Below are 13454 nucleotides of genomic sequence, written 5' to 3' on the forward strand. Positions count from 1 at the left end.
TCGTGTGTGTGTGTGTGTGTGTGTGTGTGTGAGGGGAACAGGGTCACATCACAGGAGAGTGAACTGTCTGTCAGAAATCATAGCACGTCAGTGGTTTTAACCGCGGCTTGTGTACTGCATCATCACTGTGTCTGTCATGCAACTCTGTTGCCCTTTCGGGCTTGAACTGATGGTAAAACTAACCACATTATTAACTGTCTTGATATTTACTTTGAAAGCTGAAGCGATTATGGTAAGGGGCGTTACATTTCCGACGAGTGCTTGCAGTGTTCGGCCAATCACAATGCACTAGGTCAGCTGGCCAATCAGAGCAGACTGCGCTTGTCAAAGGAGGGGCTTTGTTGAAAACGACGTTTTTGAGAGAGGCGGGGCATAGAGGACCTACAATAATGTACAGTATTTGAAAAATAATGTGTTTTTTGAACATTAAAGCATGTCAACATATTCTGTTACACCAAATACACAAAATAATGATCTTTAAAATAGCATCATATGACCCCTTTAAGCAAATATGATGCAGGGCACTGTAATCAATCACACATTACATTGCACACTATAACACACATTAATCATTGCAGATATTCCCAAAATACTTTCTTCTCTAATTTCCTAGATTAGACACTTCATACTAGTACTTCTAGTGATAAAAACATTTAGTTCTTCTCGTAACTAAAGTTTAGGTCAGATCTAAGGAGCCATCATGCAAACATCATGATACACATTAGGCATAGAAAATTACACATTACAACATGAAACACAAGCAACCATACTTGTGCAAATTGAATTCAACAGTCTCCAATTTTTTGCACTTGTGTTTCATGAATGAACAGCAAAGGGTTAAAGGTAGGAATCTTACTGTACTTTCACCTGTGTTTGAGCCATCATTGTTCAGATATTGGCTGTGTAAGTTCAGGAGGATTTATGCGTATGATGGTTCATATGGAGAGAAGGGAGTGTGATTCCAATAGTTTCCATCTTCACATCTTCACCTCTTTTACCGGTAATGATTTTCCATCTTGGGAATGTAAGGATGAGTCCTGAACAGAAGAAACAAACGGTAAATTAACCATCTGTTCACATTAACAACTGTACATCAGTAAGGAACCCTAAAATAATTTTGACATAAACTAACATAAAACATGCATTTAATGCAAACAGAAATTGACTGTAGAAATCTACAACTGTACAAAAAGGAAAAAAAAATATTTGTAAAGCACTCATCACAACACATTGTTTCAAAGCAGCTTTACAGAAAACCATGATGTTAATGTTTATAGTTTCATAATATCTTCATGCCTAACAGTCGCAGTTAGCTGATTAGAGCTGTGTGATAATATAGTTTACATTTTGAGATCTAATATACTATATCCATAAGTGTACTGTATATACACTGCCGTTTGGGATCTGTAAAATTTGTAATGTTTTTTTGAAGAAGTTTCTTATGCTCATCAAGGCTGCATTTATTTGATCAAAAATACAGAAAAAAACTGTAAGATTGCTGTTCATCAGAAACAAAAAATAAACAGATACCAGAAAAATATTAAGCAGCACAACTGTGTCTAACACTGATAACAAATCAGCATATTAGAATGATTTCTGAAAGATCATGTGACACTGGAGTAATGATGCTGAAAATTCACCTTTGCATCACAAGAATAGATAATAATATATAATAAACTCAGAGAAATATTACCAAACACTTGCAAAAGGATGATAATCAACGAGAATGGACAGAGACAAAGGGAGAACTAAGGGAATAAACACACGGAGCAAACAGAGGAGCTGATGAGTTAATTAAGGAGGCAACAGGTGAACAGCATAACTAATCAAAACACACAGACGGGAACAAAGCATACATGTAACAATTATATTTTAAAGTATATTACAATAGAAAACCGTTATTTTAAATTGCAACAATATTTCACAATATGATTGTTTTTTCTGTATTTTGATCAAATAAATGCACAATTGATTAGCATGAGAGGCTTCCAGAAAAGAACATTAAAAATCTTACTGATCCCAAACTTTTGAACAGAAGTGCATGTGGATAAAGTCGGACGTACTTCTACTGTATATGCACTTTTTTCACAATATGATTGTTTTTTTCTGTATTTTGATCAAATAAATGCACAATTGATTAGCATGAGAGGCTTCCTGAAAAGAACATTAAAAATCTTACTGATCCCAAACTTTTGAACAGAAGTGCATGTGGATAAAGTCGGACGTACTTCTACTGTATATGCACTTTATATAAAGAGCTGTACAATAATATAGTTATATTTTACGACAAAAAAAAAAAAAGTTGATCAGGTAGATTACATAGTGTTATATAGTGTTTATGACTTTATGCAACTATAATGCAAATATAATGAATGATGAATTGCTGGGAGCTCAAGAAACATCTAATTACATACTGACATTATTATTATTCACAGACACACATCTTGCTCAAACAGCAGAAAATGTGATTTGTCTCTGAGTCTTTGGTGTGCTGACTGTTTGATCTAGTTTACTGACCAAAACTAACCAATCTGATATGTATTTTAAGAGACCTGTGTGTGCACTTATTTCTTATTTTTATTTGCATCTATTTTTTATATTGGATTATTTTATTTCACTGCCTGCACACTTTTTTTTGTATGTTTGTAACTTATTTTCACTTCTAGTATAGTCGGGTTCTGCCCCAACTGTTTTTTGTGCCATATCGACATGTTGCATTATGTACACACTGTGTTTAATTTTGATGTTTCTCTTAAGATGACAAATACACCTGAGGTTTATGGATGTTTTTAGGTTTTTGCTTTTCTTTGAGTGCTCTTGCTGTGCCAGTCTCTCACACCTGAAGCTCTCTCATGCAGTTAAGTACTGAGTTTGTCCTGTCACTGGTTAAGGTCTCCTGGCCTCCAGCTCTTTCTGCCCCTCTGTCAGACCTAATCGTCACTATTAGCCCAGCAAGAGATCAAACTGGCAACCTCCTTATCACCAGCCTTGAGCTCTTACCACTCCCTATATGACCACTAGATGGCCCCATTGAGTTTTTTTGTTAATCCAAACATCTGTTTATCGGTTTGCAATCATCAGTTCATCTGTTGTTCTTCTCTTTTCTTCTTGAATTTCTACCCTGTTTTGTGTATTTGACTCTCTTCTAGACCCCAGTGATCTGCCTCGCCGTGTGTCACATTTATAGACAGTTGCTCGCCAAGACATAAACTCATAAGTGACTACAGCCGCTTCATTATTCTGAATGCTTTCTGGAACAGTTAGCGACATGGAGACCTCAAAATAATCCTATTGTCAGAATGATTTAATTGTGTGCTGTTCTTTACCACTATACAAGTCATTTTCAACCACAGTAAGAAACGACGTCATGATGTAGTAATTCTGCCAGAAATCAGAATTGCTACTAAATTAAATAAAAGCCATTTCTCAACATCATCAAGGAACTTTGCTGTCGTACTATGGTGCAGCAGGCGCAATGATATTACGCAGCGCCTGAAAATAGGCTAACTTCCGCCAACATAACCAACGTGACCACCTGCTTGCACAGGGAGCGTGCTGGGGAAGATTTTCAGGCGCTGCGTAATATCATTGCGCCTGCTTCACCCATGGTACGGCAGCAAAGTTCCTTGATTATTACGCCGGAATGAGAATATAGTTCCTAGCCGTATCGGCCTAGAAAATCACAACTTTTCATTTTCCATCGGTCTTAGTACACGATGTAACTACAGAAGAGTCAAGTTTTAAATAGGAAAAATATCGAAACTCTTTGGTCATTTTTGAGCGAGATGCTAACGGTCTAATCAGATTCAATGATCTATGCTAAGCTAAGCTAAAAGTGCTACCGCCAGACCCGGAGATCGGCTGAATGGATTCGAAAACGGTAAAACTCAACTGTTTAACTCTAGGGGAGTTGGAAAATGAGCCTATTTTCAAAAATAGTGGAGTGTTCCTTTAAATGACTGCTAACTGACATTTGAAACTCACAAAAATTTTAAAAAATTAATTAATTAATTAAACTCCCATCACAGACAGCTGGCTATTTTTCACAGAGAACCAGTGTTCAGTGATGCTTTTAGAGTATTGTACACTCTCACTTAGAACAAACCTGACCATTATCTTGAACACTCAGATGAGCATAAGACTTTACAGCAACATTTAAATCTCTCAACAGATCAAGCACAGCAGACTTTTGAATCTCCTAAATTAACATGTTAAATCGACAGCCCTACATTTGTTATTAACTTTTTTTATTATGACATTGTCGTATTAAGGGGAAATAAAACAATACAGACAAAATTGAAATGCAGGATACTTCTTATGACTTGCAAAATGCAGGACAAAGTTTCCCATTTCAGGACTGTCCCCCAAATGTTGGACGGATGGTCACTCGAAGCCCGTCTGACGGTGATCCAGGCCTGGTGAAGAGAGAGAGGTCAAACTAAAACATACTTACAGCGTTCACCTCTGTCTGAGGTTGACTGTTGGCCTTCTGTCGCCGCAGGTCAGATTTTATGAGTGCTGTGAGGCAGAGAGACATAAACTGATAAAGTTGTTAAGTGCAACAACTCTTACACAATTAAAACAAAAATGTACATTTATGCATTTGACACAATCCAAAGCGATTTACATACCATTCCAGGTTTATAGTTTATCAGTTCATGCATTCCCTAGGTATCGAACCCATGACTTTGGTGTTGCAAGCACCACGGCTCTAACTGTCTGAGCTTTCATGGTATGCTTAAGTCATGCTCTATTCACCACGTGTGCAGGAAATGAGTGAAGTGGTTATCTAGTGGTCATGTGATGAGCTTCTACCTGTCATGATGGAGCCGATGAGGAGGAACACACAGAGGAAGATGTTTCCGGCCAATGTGCTGAAGTGATCGATGATTTTGCCTTGAAGGATGGTGAATGCGATTCCAAACATCTGTACACAACATGTCATGCACCATAAACATGCTTTTATCTTTATACATCTCTGTTTCTTCTGTTCCTCATTACTGAAAGTTGGTGCTCATTAAGTTGGCTGTAGTCCCATGTAAATTCACGTTTCATTTGATTTACACAGTTTCCAGGTTAATTGAACAGATCTGGAATTTCTAATGAAATTACAGTTGCACTTTATTTTACAGTACATGCAGTGCTGGGTAGTAACTGATTACATGTAATCTGGATTACGTAATCAATTTCCAAACATTATGCATGTGTAATTAGATTATATTACATTTTAAAATACTCGTAATCAGAATACAGTTACTTTTTTTATTGATTATATGATTACATAATAGCAATAAATACACAATAGCAATAAATTATTAATAATTTACTCATTCTCCCTAATCCTTCTTTTTGATCCTTTAAATTTTACTTTCTAAAATAGCCTACCACTTTATACTGTATATACTGTACATTCAGAAAATCTCATGGAGATTCACAGAAAGACCAGTCACTCATCAGGTTACTCTGAACGTAAAAACGAAAAATGAAGCCAAATTCTTGATTTTTCGTTTTGTTTGAACAAATGAAAAATGAAAAAATGTGCAGTTTTTGCATTTTTCAGATTTCAATATTAAATTAAAAAATGAATGATCGGAAGATACCCTGATTGATTATCCTATTTAAATCAATGTGATAAACAAGTAAGGTCAAAAGTAATCTAAAAGTAATAAAAAATTTGTCTGATTATATTGTTACTAAATACAATTTTTGTCATGCAATTTGGAATCAGAAACAGACTACAGTTTGTAAGTAATCTACCCAGCAATGAGTACATGCACTTACCTGTACTTATAGTGTACTTACCTAAGAAAGTATTGGATAATATAAGGTAACTACATGGGTTAGGCTAGGTTTAGGGGTAGGTTCAGGGTTAGTACCTAGTTATTAACCAGTTATTCTAACAAGTACATAGTATGTACATGCAGAACAGGACTGTAAAATAAAGTGCTACCGAAATTGTTCAACCAACAAACTACACTGGGAAACTTAATAATTTGTAGCATAAACACATTTTATTTAACACTTTAGATTATGGGAACACATATTCACTATTAACTAAGAGTTTTCCCTCAATAAACCCCTAATTTGCTGCTTCTTATTAGTTCATAAGGTATAGTTGTTAAGGGATCTAAAATATGGCCATGCAGAACAAGGCATTAATATGTGCTTTATAAGTACTAATAAACAGCCAATATGCTAGTAATATGCATGCTAATAAGAACCTATTTTTAAGTTGATTACTCAAAAAAATTAAGTTTCAACATAGTTGAGTGGTGGCTCTGGAATCAACTAATCTATTTCAGTTAAAATTAACTAAACTAATATAACTTATTTAGCATGTACATGATTAAGTGAAAATATTAAGTTGATGTAATAATCAACGCGTATTATGTCAATAGACATTTTAATTAAATCAATAAGTTAGGATTTTTAACTTGCAACCATGCATTGATTCACAGTAGTGGGAATAGGTCCCTTTAATGTCTTTTTAGATTTGACTTATCCATATATCTAAAAGTGAAGAGCAGATGCATGACCTGCGCTGAGCAGTTGAGCAGTCCAGATGATGTTCCCTCTGACTCTGGGTACGTGAGCTCCACTGCAAACTCAAAGCCCAGCGGCAGATAACCCGTCATGAAGAACCTGCGGCCAAAGACAGAAGAGACTGAAGAATCAGCTGGTCCAAACTACTGCACTATATGCAGCGATACTGGAAATAGTCACTCATCAGTCATCCATAAGCACACATAAACATAAAAAAACATATCTAGTTCAGTCATGAAACTCTAGGCGTTGCAAGCTAATAGGTCAATGACCAATCTAAACATTTCAACAGTCAGGTTTAGTGTTCACTGTATGTTGGTGCTGCTACACACCATCAGAGTTGATCTGAAACCCTCCACCTCCCCCAGCACCACCTGTCTAGATCTGCTATGGGATTTATGTATGTGTAACAAAGTTAAAAGCTCATTTAAGAACATTTAAGCAAACACAAAACGAAAGTAAAAGCAGCAGCCCCTCACGGACGACTGCCGCATAAAACATAATACAATTTTGCCTATCCATGCTGTACTGTAAGGAATTTAACTCATTAATTCTTATAAGGGAATTAATTATTATTAATTTTATTCATTCAGGTTTTGAAAGGACTCGAAATCTTAATCTGACTGTGTGTATTTTCCCTGGCCCCAGGTCAATACAATTATGATAATTTGTAAGCTACGAGCTAGGTAGCAATGATCTTGGCAAGGTTTCACTTTAAAATGTCACGACACCAGACAATACATGAGGGTAGCTGTACACGCTGGGGTGTTGACTAGCCATCGGTTTCAACGATTTACGAAAAGACAAAAAAAACATTTTGGCAAAAGGAGTCAATCCTAGTTTCGGGACCTGGATTTAAAGTTGAGTTAAGGGAGTTCCCTGATGAGGGGACTAGAGGGAAGTTCCTGGTGAGAGGCCTTTTGGTCATAGTAGGCTTTTCGACCTTCCGCACTTCTTTGGAGTTGTTGTTGCACGAAGGCGAACGTTGTTCTCAGGTGTTGATGCAAGTCTTCCAAGTATTGGTGAGTGGTATGGGCGGTGACGAGGTTTAGGTAGCCAGGTTGGTAAAGCAGGTGTAACGGTAGTGTCATTTGTCGCCCCGTCATCATCTCGAACGGGGGTACTCCGGTAGACCGGTGATGTCTGGAAGTTTTAAATAACTTCTGATAAAAGTATTATCACCAGAGAATGATACAGAATATAAAATTTTCACTAACACCCATGTTCGGCGAATAAAACAAGCTTTCATTCAAGCTCAATATCGGGTAGTTTGTATACACATTAATAATATTAATTACTAAAAGGTGTTATACAACATTGGTTAAACTTGCACCGATTACAGGAAACACATCACACATATATCAGACATAAAACATATTATTTGTGAATATATTGCTCCGATACTTTAAATGATTTTAAATGTTGTCTTTTAAACTTGGTCCATGCAATTTCCGCGTTTCCTCTGCTAATAGAGAAAGGAAGGGAGGGGGAATTTCCTGAGGTCCATACACGTCACGCGGTGGTTTGCTGAGTTTGATTTAATCACATTATCACTGTTCTTTAGGTCCGTTGTTTTGCAAGCCTGAGGGTGTGATTAAATTACTCGTCCTCTTCCTGTTGGATGTAGTAGTTCATTCATTGGCGGTCACAAGACATCACGAGGTATCTGTAAGTTGTAGTCCTGATACAAAAGATCTCTGTGTTATCTCTTGATTAGATTGGTTCGTCATCTCATGATGAGCAGTGGCATATCAGAGTCCGTTCATGATAGAAATCCCTACAATGCAGCAGCAGCATATCTTACATCCTAACAGCAGCATGTCTGTGTATCTATCAGCAGTTGCTACAGCAGGTCCATACTTGCTCAGTATCAGTATCATTAACATTGTCATATCCATTTAACATTGTCATTTATCCATTGCTAAAACTATTCAGAGAGTTGTCATGACTGAACTATAATTAGATGTGGATCCATATAATTACTTTATGGTCAGTCTGTGTAGAAATCAAGAGGTAAAGATTTGGCTGGTTAGCACAGTCCAGTTATTTGATGATATAACAACCATACATGGGGCAAAAAGCATCTTTCATAAATCACAATATTTCATTATTAGATGTCGGTTCTTAAAAGTGTGAAATGGACATTTGTTCTGCCAAATCCTGCCATGTTTTATACCTGTGCACGAGCACTGGTACATGTGCACTTTGGTCAGAGTGGAAGAAATGTGATGTAAGCGTGTCCTGTGACAAAGCTGAGAAAAGTTTAACTTTTCTCTAAACAGACACAAACTTACATTTTGGTAACAAATTATTTTAATGTGACAGTTACATTTGTTACATGTACTTGCTACAGTAAAAACTGTAAATTATGCATAATTACAAGCAACTAACCATGAACCAAACCCTAACTTTATAGTAAGTACTGTACATGTTGTTAATAAATATTACTCAGTGCTTATTTGTGTAATAACAGTGTAACAATGTCACCTTAATCTTTAAAAAACATCTCAGGAACATTTGGCAACCACACAGTCTCATAATAATTTTACTTTTTTTATCATTTCAACAACTAGCAAACTATTTTTGTCAAATGGTTTGCTTGAAAAGTGGACTTATTTATAATTGCTGTATTTATTTTTAACTAATGACACTGGTTTTGATCTTTTGTTGTCTACACTGCAAAACATTGGTATTATTTTGTCTTATTTTATTTATCTTTATTTTATTTATTTATCTTGTTTTCTTTTCTTTTGTCTTTTACAGTACAACTATCTAAACATTCTTAAATAAAGACATTTAATTCAGAAGCAAAATATTAAGTCTTGTTTTCTGAAAAACATCAGAATTTAGTGAGTTTATGCTTAAAAGAAGAAAAAATATCTAACAGTAGGTTAAAGGGGTCATATGATGTTTCTAAAAAGAACATTATTTTGTGTATTTGGTGTAATGAAATGTGTTTATGTGGTTTAAGGTTAAAAAAACACATTATTTTCCACATACTGTACATTATTGTTTCTCCTCTATGCCCCACCTTTCTGAAACGCGTCGATTTTTACAAAGCTCATTGGTCTGAAAAGTGAGGTGTGCTCTGAAGCGTGTGACGGAAATGTTACGCCCCTTACCATACTGTGATGCCCTGTCTGGCCGGAGCAACGAGACAAAAACATTAAAACCCATTATAAACGAGGCATTTGTTGCATCCAGTGGGGACATTTACGAATTATAATGACATATATTATCTTTTTACATGTTGCATCGCGCCGCGTAAACATAAAACAATGTCTGCATTTGTGATTGGAGAAATGACAAACAACAAGCGCTACTCTACACTGCTCAAAACTCGCGTTTGAATCGTCAGTGGCAAATTCTTTAATATAAAAAACGTACTTACAGTCTGTGAGTCAGAACAGCCGGCATTGTAGTCTACTCTACCAGGATCAGGAAACAGTCCTCCATAAAATGCGCTGCACACATCTGAATATTTGGGTTGAACTGTTCTGGAACAGTGTTGTAAATACAACTTAACCACTGATTTCTAGTTGTGTCCTCTTTTGGAAGGCCAAGCAAAGTAGTTTCGCTTTCACAACGAAACACACAGCGCCACACACGGCGGGCTAGAGTGAGCGGAGGCGGCGAGTTTGAGAACGGCACGGTCCACAACGCGAAGTTGAAGTATTTCCTCAGCGACCAGCACGGATAATTGTTCCCTTTTGAACGGTCTCTCCCGTTGCATTGAACGCTATGGGTAAACTCCTGTTTATTCTGAATACTGAAGCCTGATTTGTTCACGTTCATGTAGATACATGAACAAATGGGGCTTCAACCCGCCACAAGGGGAGGAGTTGCCTGCTATATAAGTCTGCTCTAAGCGCATTTCCTCAGAATTTTTCTCCTTCAGCATTAAGATCATCTCCTCGATGGACTCTGAAGACGAAGCAAGAAGCTCGAAGCCTGCTCGCCGTGGAAAAGCCCCAGCAGCGGAAGAACGCCTCCAACAAGCGCTTTCCCTGTGGCCATCCGGTGACAATAAGAGCACATTTCTGAGCAAATTTCCAGCGACGTTGTTGTAAATGTCACGCCACGAGTGTGGCTCATGCAGGGAACCCATGTATGACTCAGACAGGCACGGTGAGTGCATCGCTTGCCTGGGCAGCGCTCACGCTGAAGCTACGCTCACCAGGACAGAGTGCTCTCACTGTTAGAGCAAGAGTCTCACCCTGCATCGCTCATGGATTGCCTTCTTTCATGCAGTTGGTCCTCCCCAGTCAGCTCTCCCTTTTCTTCCCTCTCAGGAGCCTCAGAGGAAGAAACAGTGGGGCAATTGGACTCAACGATCGTGCTCGAGTGATCTCACGCCGGCTCAGCTCCCGTGTGCTTCACTCATCTCGCCGATTTCACACGTGAGGATCAGCGCCCCTTGTCAGCTGTGAGCGGCTTGATCTGGTCTGAGGAGGAAGTTGTCCTTGACGACTCCATGTCACTGACAGCTTCGGATGCTGAAGAGTGGGCATATCTTTCCAGCGAAGACCACCACACCCTCCCTCCAAAGCAAGCAACACGGGCCAGCATGGACTGCGAGCTGATCGACGTTCTCTCTAAGGCTGTGGAGGACCTCGGCTTGGACTGGTTTGCTCCTGAAGAACCTGCCCGCGGCCGTTTAGACGAGTGGTTTCTGCAAGAATGCCATCAATGATCCTCCTGCCAACGGCCCACCCCGTTCTTCCTGGAGGTTCATGAAGAACATGGCACACCCCCTACTTCACATGATGGTGGTGCTCCAAGTTTTCCAGGCCAAACTTCTAGAGCGCTACCTTTGGCTAAATCTAACGGAAATCAAGGACGCTGACAAGATTGCTTCCTTGACTTCCCCATCCCTCCCAAGGGATTGTTTGGCCCTGTGTCACTTCCTGCCGAAGCGCTCCAGCTGAGCGGCTGGTACAAGTCGCCAGAAGACTGCAAGGCTGCAGCCTTATAATTCTTATTTCAGTCAATGACTGTCGCTATCAGTCGAAAGATTCTGACGAAATGGCGCTCAGAGCAGACTCATATAGCAGTCGGCTCCTCCTCATTTGGCCGTTTGAAGCACCATTTGTTTGTGTAGCTACACGAATGTGAACAAATCAGGCTTCAGTATTCAGAGTAAACAGGAGTTTACCCATAGTGTTCAACGCAACACTCGTTCCCATATCTCAGAGAACCGAGGTTATGTTAATAACCGGAGCGTTTTCTTTTTGAATTAAGTTTTGATACATTTAAAAAAAAAATTAAACATTAACATTTTGATACATTTTCCAGAAAACAAGACTTAACATCTCATGTCATTTTTCTTCTCAGGTAAATGTATCTTGATTTAAAAATGTTTAGATATTTGTAATGGAAAACCAGACAAAAACTAAGTAAGAAAATCCTTTTCTTTTCCAGTGTGCCTTAAATGTCACAACACTTCTGTGTCTACTGCAGGTTGTGTCACTGCAACTCTTACCCCAGCAGTCCTGATGTGAGGAACACAACCCACAGATGACCCAAGTTCAGGGTGAATGCGTAGATCACCATCCCCACAAACGACAGCAGATACACTGAGAGCGTTGTCTGCCTGGCAAAACAAAGATGAATGAGTTAAACTACCAAAATATATGTCATTCACTCTAATAGTAATAATGTAATTTACAGAACCATAAAATTACCATGAAATAACCATATTTTGTATGTCATACCCAAATTAATTAAAGTAATCGTTTTTTTTTCTGGTGTTTCCAGCTGCTAATAGGACCAAATTAAAATGAGAAAAAAAATGAAATAGTTGCAGGCAATTTATTTACAGTATGTGACTAAGTTGACATACCATGGTTATGACACAGAAAATATATGCACATATAATCTGCCATGTTCTGTTTTGGTTTCTGTTCCTATGTGAAGTCCCTATGTCCTATGTTCCCTTGGTTTCTATAGCTACTCATTGGTTGATTGATTGTATTCACCTGTGTTTTGTTAAGCTCCTTGTTTCCTGTGTATTTACATGTCCTCAGTTTTCTTATTTCCTTTTCTGGTATTGTCTTTGCATGTCGTGTAAAGCTACTGCGGTCATTGTTTCTCACTATTTGTGGATTCTCTTTCTTTGTTGTATTTTTTAATTAAGTGTTAAGTTTCAACTAGATCCACATCTATTCATCTTTGCTTGATCGCACCATGACAGAGTACTGGACCAAGAAATACAATAGATCTAGCATCTATCCGTCTCCTACTCCTCACATAGGATGACAGTTTGTTGAACTCATTTTTTTGTGCCTGGCTTTATAGCGATGTTTCCATCAATGTATTTTTATGTGAATTTTGGAATATTGCATAGAAAAATGCTGGATTTTCATAAAAAAAAACGTATGTGTTCAGTTGAGGTAAGTATTTATAGCCAATAATAAAATATGTACATAAACTACAATGGAAACACATTTACTGAATAAGTTCCTCAAAGCGCAACAAAAACTCATGTGACTTTACCTAGGATAAATGGATTAAGCAGCGCATCTCATCGCACACTTTCTCAAATGTTGTTTTAATAATTCTTAAATACCTGAGCAAAAGTCCGTCATCAAAATTATTTTGTATAATTATTTCCCAGAACTGTCTCACACGATCATGTTACTAAACATCAGGCATCCGAGCACAAAATAACATGACAGCGTTTACTGAGTTTCATCTGCATGCTTGTTACGTGTTCTCGGTTTGTTTGGACTTTTATTTTGTACTTCCAGTCTCCTGTTTCCTGTTATAGTTTGTAGTCCCTTTGTAGTCCTTTTGTTTCATTGGTCCCCTTGATTGTACTCTCTGTCTAGTAGTTTCCTTGTTAGCTTCCATGTGTGTGTGTGTGTGTATATGTGTGTATATATATATATATATATATATATATATATATT

General features: G+C 37.8%; 1 protein-coding gene across 3 annotated transcripts in view; it reads right to left on the reverse strand.

Moving 5' to 3' along the window:
* Positions 1-507: 507 nt before the first annotated feature.
* The window catches only part of flvcr2a (FLVCR choline and putative heme transporter 2a), a 42559-nt gene continuing 29612 nt past the window's right edge, over positions 508-13454 (reverse strand). For 2 of the 3 annotated variants that reach the window (XM_016503569.1, XM_016503567.1), the window contains 5 exons: positions 12026-12136; positions 6537-6642; positions 4816-4927; positions 4454-4518; positions 508-1037 (listed from right to left, as the gene is read on the reverse strand). In XM_016503569.1, the coding sequence (XP_016359055.1) occupies positions 978-1037; positions 4454-4518; positions 4816-4927; positions 6537-6642; positions 12026-12136 (454 nt within the window). In that variant the 3' untranslated portion in view covers positions 508-977. The remainder of the gene's footprint in view (positions 1038-4453; positions 4519-4815; positions 4928-6536; positions 6643-12025; positions 12137-13454) is intronic. The other variant, XM_016503568.1, reaches the window with a different exon arrangement.

The sequence above is a fragment of the Sinocyclocheilus anshuiensis genome, unplaced genomic scaffold (genome assembly GCF_001515605.1).
Source record: "Sinocyclocheilus anshuiensis isolate Anshui unplaced genomic scaffold, SAMN03320099.WGS_v1.1 scaffold2176, whole genome shotgun sequence".
NCBI lineage: Eukaryota > Metazoa > Chordata > Actinopteri > Cypriniformes > Cyprinidae > Sinocyclocheilus > Sinocyclocheilus anshuiensis.